Source organism: Clupea harengus, chromosome 24, assembly GCF_900700415.2.
Source record: "Clupea harengus chromosome 24, Ch_v2.0.2, whole genome shotgun sequence".
NCBI classification, from domain to species: domain Eukaryota; kingdom Metazoa; phylum Chordata; class Actinopteri; order Clupeiformes; family Clupeidae; genus Clupea; species Clupea harengus.
The window spans coordinates 4320631-4331079 of NC_045175.1; the positions used below are offsets into that span (position 1 = coordinate 4320631).

General features: G+C 43.9%; 1 protein-coding gene across 2 annotated transcripts; it reads left to right on the forward strand.

Annotated features, from left to right (window-relative positions):
* The first annotated feature begins 381 nt into the window (after positions 1–381).
* On the forward strand, positions 382–10155 carry stn1 (STN1 subunit of CST complex). 2 transcript variants are annotated; one of them, XM_012817170.3, is made up of 10 exons: positions 382–632; positions 894–1051; positions 1611–1706; positions 1860–1937; positions 2226–2411; positions 4938–5064; positions 6018–6180; positions 8774–8896; positions 9234–9306; positions 9469–10155. In XM_012817170.3, the coding sequence occupies exons 2-10, from the start codon at positions 919–921 to the stop codon at positions 9624–9626; spliced, it is 1137 nt and encodes a 378-aa protein (XP_012672624.1). In that variant the 5' UTR covers positions 382–632; positions 894–918; the 3' UTR covers positions 9627–10155. The 2 variants fall into 2 exon arrangements, with proteins under 2 accessions (XP_012672624.1, XP_012672623.1); XM_012817169.3 differs by having other exon boundaries at positions 383–632; positions 2223–2411.
* The last annotated feature ends 294 nt before the right edge of the window (positions 10156–10449 follow it).

Here is a 10449-nt window from a genome sequence, read left to right on the forward strand (position 1 = left end):
TTCTGGAGGTCTTCCTCGAACCTGGCAAAAATGCAACACACTGTCCATATGGATATGAAAGATAGTTGCTGTACTATAGGGAAAACATTTATTAATTTGTTAAATGTAATTTTCCACATGTTAGGTATGCTTGTGCCTTATTATTAAGATAATAAAAACAGCATGATGTAATAAGCAGTAAACTCACCTGATTGCATTTCGGCATGCTAGTGGAGGTATGTTTGTTAATATGATCTATAATGTCTAACAGTCTACAACAAGTAACCACATAATGTATTCCAGACAACCAGAAGGTGATACAAAACTACAAATCCCAGACTTCACGTTGTAACATGAACGCGCATGGTTAAACTGCATTCCATGCTGTTTTCTCTCACTGAAGTCTTTCTGTGGCAGACGTAAAAGCATTACAGACTGTTCCCAACTTTGAAGGTTGTTTCTGTACTCTTTAGTGCTGTGATGGATATTGGAGTGCACATTTCGATACATTTTCTCTGAAGCCAGAGAGTGATACTGCTAACTCCAGGAAATGTTTTAGTTGGCCCGCAGTACAACGACAGAGTAATTTCCCCGGGAAGTTGGTTTACATACGGTACCCCCTCAATGATGGCTTGTGTGAGATGACAAACGAGGTAATGGGTTAGCTATCACGCTCATTTTGATCATACATAATGTAATATTAATGGATAAGAGCTGGGCCTTGTTTCGTAGTAGTTTACAAAACATCTCCATACATTTGTTGTCAACCAGCAAACTCAGTACGCCAACTCCATGTCATGAAAACGTAATATGTGTAATAAACTCGTAGCGAGCCCTTTGTAAATATTTCCTGATAACTAATTAGATTGTTAAAATAAAGACTTGGTGATATTTGTGCCTTGAATTTTACACAGCCTTTGCGATAGCTAATGCTATTCTATGGAGGCAGAGCAGGCTGCCTCTGAGGACGAACCGCCCTCCCTGCTCTGGGGTCTGGATCCAGTGTTTTCAGCTTTTGCCAGATTGTACATCAAAGACCTTCTTCTCATGAGGGAATCCCGCCAGGTCCCAGGTACCGTAGCCGTATCATTTAATCATCAGTCGTAACAGGATTCAATTTCAGATTCAATGTTGCTGTATTAGCGTGACTGTTTAGATAAAGTGTTACCAAACTTAAGCAAGTATTTTTCACAAACAAACAGTCACACACATACAACGTTAAATATAAAACATATATCAAGTACAATGGCTTGTTTCACTAAATATTATATTAGTAACCTTACAAAGTAGCAACAAAGTGTATCATCATACACCTGACACAGATTTGTTGGGATTGATTGCTACCTGCAGTTATTTCTCTCAACATTCTGAATCCAACATGCAACTTTTCGAATGTTAGAAATGTGTCTGTTGGTGTTTGTTGGGGTAGTTTGGATTGGCTTTACATTTATCACAGAGTCTATTGCTATGGAATATTGCATTCTGTTTGATGGCTTTTATTTGTCTCTGTAAATAACCCCTTCAGGTCTACATTTAATATGCAGTTATTTCTTTCTTTATTTCTTATGGCAGTTACACTAGATACTGATCAGGAATGGTGCACAATACTTTTGTTTTATTACACACCACAGGCATTTACCTCTACAAATCTCATCCAATATTCCAAGTCGATATTCTGGGGACTGTTGTGTTTAAACGTGAGCGGGAAGACTTCTACAGCTATGGAGGTAACGGAATCAACATTGTACATGTGACAGATGGTTATGCAGCAGAAAGGTTTAAGGGCAACGCAATGTATAGTGGTTACTTCCTTAAATTTTACACTGAAATGGTACTCCATTACTCTGACATATAGTTGTCTTTGTGCATTGGTTCCCTAGTTGACGATGGCACAGGGGTTATTAATTGTCTGTGCTGGAAGTCAGAGAAGTGGAAGGAGCCAGAAGAACCATTCAAAGGTAAATTAGAGCTTCCATCTTCATGGTTAATCTGCAGTATATAATTACATCATTTGTTTATTCATCAGTTTATTTGTTGCTGTATCCGTGTTGGCACACCAGTGGTAAACTATGTTATATTTCTTTGAAAGCAATATTTTAACAAAGGCAACATCATTGACTGCAAATACTAAAAAAATCCCAATGTTCATTGTACTATGTGTAGATATAGGCAGACTTACCGGCCCCTTCTGATAAAGGTCTCAAATGAATGTTAACCCTCACTGCACTTCACCTCTTCTCCAGCAGGGGGCAGAGCAGCGAGCAGCTCGTCTGCCGTGGGTCCTTCAGGGGGTTTTAACGTTGAGGAGCAGCTGAGGCGGCTGCAGCAGGCCCAGCGCGGCGCCTCCATGCTGGAGATCGGGGACCTGCTGCGGGTGCGTGGCTCCGTCAAGACCTCCAGAGGCCAGAGGGAGATCATGTCGTCCAACTTCTGTGAGTCGAGAACGTGCTAAGACACACACACACACATACACATACACACACACACACACACACACACACATACACACACACACATACACATACACACACACACACACACACACACACACACACACACACACACAGAGACACAAAATGCTGAAAGCATATCTGTGTGTGTGTGTCTGTGCTGTAAGGCTGTGTGTGTGTGTGTGTGTACACAGTTTTGTTTATGTATGAATGTGTTACATACATACACAAAACCGTGCACACACACGCTCACACACACAACTAAAATTGCATACACACATAGCCTTGCAGCACACACACAAAACTAAAATTGCATACACACATAGCCTTGCAGCGCACACACACAAACACAGACACAACTGTACACAGGCACAGAACAGCTTTTATATACACAAACACAAATGCTGTACACATGCATATTATACACCTACAGTATAAACATACACAAACACCTAAATGACATACACACACATATAGGCACTCATGTGCACACAGCCTTACAAGATTGATCAGATACACACATGCACACGCAGAGTTCTGTACTCTGAATGCCAGTGTCCTCTTTGGTTTACATCAATGTAATATTATGGATCTCAAAATTCATTCTGGGTTTTTATAGCACATTCAGCTGGGAATTTGATGTCTTACGTGTCATGGACGTGCTCTCAAAACACACAAAAACATGTTCAGCTTCATACGTGACACAAACATACACACACACACACATACTCTTACAATCAGTCCTCACTTCGCTGAATCTCTGCGCAAACACTCCTGCATGCATGTATCGATGCATCCATCCATAAACAGCCTTGGAGCTGCAAACATGTATGCCTAATCAGGCCTGATCAGAGGGGACAGTGAGATGCCCTACAGGGATGAGGGCCAGCACCTGGCCGCGTGGTGTGCCGACAACAGACTGGCCCTTAATGCCCAGAAGACCAAGGGCTTCCGGTGAGACTGGAGCCACGCACATGCCCCCATATACATCAACAGAGCTCTAATGGAATGTGTATCACGCTTCATATTCCTTGGAGTCCAGATCTCTGATAATCTCACCCTGGTCCCTGAGCTCCTCCTGCCTGATCGAAAAAGGGGTGACGGAGCCTTTACTTCCTGCAGAGTCTTAAGAAAGCCACCTGTGTCCCACGACACTCACCTGTGTCCCACGACACTGGTGGACTTTTACCGCTGAGCATACTCATCGAGAGCATACTCACCAACTGTATCTCAGTGCGGAATGGCAATCGCTTGGCATCAGACCGTAAACCGCTCCAGCGCGTGGTGAAAACTGCCCAACACATTACCAGCAGCCAGTTGTCCACCAATTAGAACATTTACCATAAATGCTGTCTGGCCAAGGGCAAGAAGCAGCTTCATCAAGGATGCATCCCACCCTCACCACAGCCTTTTTACTCTCCTCCCATCGGACATGCGTTTCAGCAGGCTCTGCTCCTACACCTACAGGCTCAGGATGAGCTTCTTCCCTGAGGCTGTGACTGAGCTGAACTCCACACCACAGCGCTAAGGATTATTGCATTCCCTCACTACTGCACTGGGTCAATACTTTTATATTTGCAGTTGCTCATTCTTGCACAGGCTGCACCTCTCGCGTTGTTCGGAGTACTAGTATTTACATTGTAAATACAACCAGTCTATACTGTACATACAACCCTTATATATACACTCCCCTCTCCAACTCTGTCCACTTCACATGTTTAATATATTATACATTATATCCACATACTGTAAGGCGTAGCATCTCTTATGATGTACTACTTACGTATATCTGCACTATGTGTAGGTAGTACTATTCGTTTGCACTTCTGGTTAGATGCTTACTGCATTTCATTGGCTTTGTATCTGGACTCTGCACAATGACAGAAAAGTTTAAATTTAAGATAAGAAATCGAATCAAAGCAGGAATACACACACAGACACACAACACATGTTCACACACACACACCTACACTCACACCTACACACACCTACACTCTCATTCAGGCACACACTCCTTATTGGCACGCTCACACATCAGATTTAAACATTTGCATGCTTAGGCACCTGTGAAAGCATGTGCAGGTGCGAATATGCAAATCATTCAGACTTGATAAAGTTTCCTTCCAGACAGTTTTGCATTTTAGTAAACCAAAACCAGTACGAACTTTATTTTATGGGGCAAGAAATGTATTAAGGGCTTTTAAAATGTTTAGATTTGTTTGTAATGAAAATGCTAACATTTGTTTTTTGGTACATGCCCTTTGAAAGCGAGGCCAATCTTTAAATCAAAAATGTGTCAAACTGACTACAAAATCATGCAAAAAGCAACACCAATACACGTTATGAATCACATGATGGCGTAGGTAAGGACAGACTGCTAGTAGCTAGTATACTTCAATGGTCCTGGAGATGTTGCCATGGAGATGATCTAAATCATGATGTTAATTAAGCATGCCTCGCCTATGGCCATCATGTGTCATGTGTTTTGTCCTGTGTGATGTGTTGCAGATAAGGTGAGTGACCCGGTGATGGCGCTGCAGATCTCCTGGATGCAGGAGCTGCCTCAGCTCTACCGGAGATGCTACCAGAAACCCTTCCCCCTTTCTGATGGAGAACCAGGCACCTGTGCTACAACGTAAGCCTTCGGTAGCACTCAACAGCGCGTGCGTGTGCATGTGCGTGTTTGTGTTTGTGTTTGTGTTTGTGTTTGTGTTTGTGTTTGTGAGTGTGAGTGTGAGTGTGTGTGTGTGCATGTGCGTGTGCGTGTGTGTCCTGTCGTAATTGGCCTGCATTCTTCAGATATGCCTCTCACCATGGGTAATGTAAGGACTGTACACTTTCTGCTGCAAGTACACTTTCAAGGTCAGCGAAGTAGCCTGTAGGCTTGGACATTTAACAAAACATTCTTGTCAGAACAAGTCCTTAGAGACGTACATATTTGTGCTTCGTCTTCCATGCTACTGTTCTCTTTCAGCTGTGTCCTTCATCTGGAATAACAGTGCTAGTCTATCTTACGCAAATGCCACACTAAAACCACACAAGCAGAAATCGCGCCTGCACACGTAATTCTTCACTCAGCGAGACGTTTGAGCTGTTTACATTTGATGGCGGCCCTCCTTAAGGGTACCCGGTGGGTGGTATATCAAGGTCACATGCTATGGCTCTCGGAATCCAGCTCTAGTTCTTAGAGCACAGTCACCTGTGTATTACAATACACACACGTGTTCTAATGCACTGAGTTCTAAAGACCACACATGCACATAGGCATGCACAGCTGCACACATATGGCCTAGAGGGCACGCACGCACGCACGCACGCACGCACGCACGCACGCACGCACGCACGCACGCACGCACGCCCATGCCTATTGAGCCTATGCCTATTGAGCCCATGCCTATTGAGCCCATGCCTATTGAGCCCATGCGTTATTGAGCCCATGCGTTATTGAGCCCATGCGTTATTGAGCCCATGCGTTATTGTGCCCATGCGTTATTGAGCCCATGCGTTATTGAGCCCATGCGTTATTGAGCCCATGCCTATTGAGCCCATGCCTATTGAGCCCATGCGTTTGCCTCTTCCCCACCACAGCACCGGTGGACAGGCATCCTTCTCCTCGCTTCTCGGTCGAGCCACTCAGACACTCAGGGACTTCCTGCGGGAGAAGGAAGTGAGGCGTTTCCGGCCGTACGACGTCGAGCACCTGTTGCTCCCCCTCGTCCCTCAGCTGCCCCCCCTGACAGGAAGTGAACAGGTGAGCAGAAACTCAGGTATGGCTCCCTTGCCCATTGAATGAGGATGGATGCATGGGGCCAAGCCATTTAAAAACCGCAAACTACAGTTTATGGAAACTACATTTGTGCCCTCTAAAAATATACTGTACATTTGCACGCTCTCAAAGGCTAAATGATGTCTTCATACTGGCTTGTCTGTGTGACTTTAAGAGCTTTGTATTGTCCCACCTGGCTGTAGCATTTTTGTAGCACATCTGTTGATTAGCTCAGTCGTGTATTAGGTTCATAACTGCACAACATAACCCACAAGGGTCGCGACATCGGGTAACAGTGGTTCAGAAGATAGAGGAGTCATTTAGCAATCAGAAGGTTGCTAGTTTCATCCCGACTCCTCCTCACCACGTGTCAAAGTGTCTGGGAGCTAGACACTGAACCCCCAACTGCTCCCGATGCGCAGGCTGGCACCTTATCGGTGTATGAATGGGTAGGTTTGGGTCCTGTTTTAAATTGTAAAGCGTCCTTGAGTGACATGAAAGGCGCTGTGAAATAAAATTAAATAAATGTATAGGTGTCTGAGGCATTCATGTGTAAAGTGCTTCGAGTGCCCTATGAGTAGAAGGGCGCTATATAAATGCAGTCCATTACCATTTACACGGAGTGGCTCTTTTCAAACAACGTCTAGACTACCTTTTCAGGTTGTGTTAAAAAAAACTGTTGTTTTCTAAAGCGGATCACCACAATTGTGTCCATTTCGTTACAGCGCTAACCTTCAAGCGATCACTCGTAACAGTGTATATTAATTCATTTATTACACATTTATCAATCTTTAATTAACACTTTGCAACAATTTGACACTTTTTATGATATGGTTTTATAGGCAGATAGTTTTGGTGCCATCCTCAAATTCATTTTGATAGCATATGGTCATGTGAAGGACAGATAAACACCTGTGTCTTTCCCAATAGCCATCCAGGATATGCCCTATGTAGTTTTGTGTTCTGGGCTGGAACACCCTGCAAAAAATGGAAGACAAGCTTTTACAGCATGACATTGCCAGCTATACAGCCAAAAGACACCAGTTTTTGCATACCTTTTAGGTAGTTAGCTTGCTAGTTTTGGAACAGAACTCCTTATTGTTGCTTTAAGTTTTAATCCCTGATTCAAATATATTTCATGTTTTTTGTTCACAGTTTGTGTCTTGGAACACGCCACACCTTATCACAGTTTCCCCACCTTCCTCTTATCCTGACCCCCACTTTCAGTTTGCTTTAGTTTCTCACATGGATCGCCTCACAGTTCACCTGCCCTTCCAGAACCTTCCAAAGACTCCATGTTAGAACACAGTTCACCTGTCCTTCCAAAGACTGGATGTGATGTGATGTGACGATGTGATCGCCAACACCAACACATGCTTGTACCCATATACATCCCCCCTATAACACAGTTAACCTGTCCTTCCAGAACCTTCCAAAGACTCCATGTTAGATGACGTGACCTCCAACACCAACACATGCTTGTACCCATATACATCCGCTCTATAACACAGTAACTGTTGGGTATAAATAGACTGCACATGTAACCGTTTATAGCATGAGGTGGGTGTTTTGTTTTTCATTGCGCCTTCCATGGTAAAGACTGGAGAGAAAAAAAAAACAAACGCACAACTTTAATTGTAATCCTACCCCTGCAGAATGAAGGCAAGCGGTATACGTTCAGAATGTCCATCTTCTTTTCCTTTGATCTTATGTTAGTTAGACCAAACTGCCCAGAGATTATGTACTGTGTCTTCATGCCTCTGACGTGTATAAGCACACATTAACTCGTTAAATGTTGTTTTTGTTTTGTCTTTGATGGAGTGTGTATGTGTTGGGGCGGGGGGGGCATGCAACATTTGGTAATGCTTGCGCTAATGAGACTGTGTGTGTGTGTGTGTGTGTGTGTGTGTGTGTGTGTGTGTGTGTGTGTGTGTGTGTTGTGTTATGGATCAAGGGGTGTCAAGATTGTTGGATCTGAATTGAGAACGCAATCATGCTGTTTCCATTGGGGCGAACATGTAAAGCAGTGCATGTTTCTCAGTGGGTAGCCGGCACACATCACTGTGTTTGTCAGTGTGTTTTTAGAGTAGGCGTTCTGGAAGCAAAGGTGTTTGTGTTTGTGTTTGTCAGTGTGTTTTTTAGAATAGGCATTCGGGAGGCAAAGGCAACTGGTGCGTCTTCATGAAAAGATTGCTGGCACAGTTAACAAATATGACTAGTGTGACTACAGCCTATATGTGTGTGTGTGTGTGTGTGTTCATATTTCTCTCTCTCTATATATGTGTGTGCTCATTTGTTTGTATGTGTGTATACAAGCGTGTGTTTTCACATGTGTTCACATCCGTGTGTGTCTGTGTGGGCAGTCATTTGTGTGTGTGTGTGTGTGTGTGTGTGAACATGTATGTGAACTCATTTGTGTGTGTGTGTGTGTGTGTGTCTGTGTGTACGTGTGTGTGTGTGTGTGTACATTTTTCTGAACTCATTTGTGTGTGTGTGTGTGTGTGTGTGTGTGTGTGTGTGTGTGTGTGTGTGTGTGTGTGTGTGTGTGTCCGCCTGTTTGTGTGTCTTTTAATTCTAGGCTTCAGCAGCGGGGCCCTCGGTTCCCTCACACACACGCCACCTCCTCAGCGAGACGCTCCGGATCTTACAGCAGGAGGGAACCCTGTTCCGCCGGGTGCTCTCTCAGGACGAGCTCTACCACGTAAGGTTCCCGTACGCTAACATGCAAACACACTCACAGTGGACATGGAACACAGAAGGTTCCTGGAACACCAAAAAAAAAAGGTTCCTGGAACACCACAGAACACTTCCTCTCAGTCAGGCTTCTGTTCCAAACAAGTGGGTCTTGGAACAGTTACATCAGATGGCCTGGGGTGCACACGTTTTACAGAATGAAAACATAAGGGTAGTTTAAAATAGAGGGGATTTAACAGCTAATCTCATTGTGTGTATATTTCATATCAAATAGCTTTTTTGTCACTTTTCAACAACTGGTCAATTTGTACTGATCTTTGGCTCATGAGGTGTATGTCCCCTAGGTAACTGAACAGGACAAAGACCTTCTGATGGCCATTAGGGACGTGATCCAACAAGACTCCAAGCGGCAAAAATGTACGTCACCCCTTTTTCTACCATGTCATTACTCAGGCCGACCTGCCTTGGCTATCCGTAAAACCGTATGACCGCACATGTCCTGTCAGAGAGGGGGGGGTCCTTTTGTGTTCTGGAGGGAATCTGGTTACTCTTGACAGTAATGATCACTTCCTGTTCCAGACGCGGAGAAGGGCTGCCACATCCTGCACATCCTATCCAGCGTGAGGCGCCGCTACAGCCAGAGCCTGAGTCGCCAGGCCCTGGAGGTCGGCCTTCGCTTCCTGGAGAGCAGCAGTGACATCATCAGCACCAGCGACTGCCACTACACCGTCGTCTGACTGCCCCGGCGATGGAACTTTGACGGCAAAGCTGCATCCGTTCAGGCCAGGGGCAGAATTTTTGCGGCAAAGCCAGAGCGGTGAAGAAAGCTGAGACTATTCCGGCCAATACCATGACAAGGCCAAGGCAGTGACAATCTCTGTGTGTGTGGACGGTTTCCTGTTCGTTTTTTTCTTTACTTACTTTTTGCTCAACCACAGTAAAGTTTTAAACATGGTGCCAGGTTGCATTTTTTTAAAGGTAAATTAGGGAAGATGGTAAAAAAAAAAGTTTGAGTTTGATTTCTGTGGAAGTTGTATATGCTTAGTTAAATCATGCACTTAACATTTTTCAAATCACATTCGAAAACGTGAAACTTTTTGTCTTAACTTCATAAGTGACGTAATTCATTCATTAATTCATTAAAACCTGCTATTTCGTCATGTTAAATTGGCCACCGAACCAGTAGGGTGTTCGACCTGCCACGAGGGGGGGACATTTATGCATTGCCTAATAAATGTTTCACCGTCTCTGAGGAATAGCTGTGTCTATCAGCTTCCCCGTTTCTTATTCTTTATCGGCTTATTGTCAATGGACAGTAACAGTAGCCTACAACTTTAGCTTGTAAGAGTGTACAAAAACGTCGAAACGAAGACTTGATCAAAATACATATTTGTATTATTTTGTATATGGCTTTCTGGCTGGTATTGATTAATATCTAATAAATAGAGTATGGATACACATCATTTAATACAACATGCCTAAGTTCACGAAGGCTACTGCAGTTAGCCCTGTGTTTCCATGCTTAAATATCTACCCCATGGCAACTGCTATCCCGTTGAT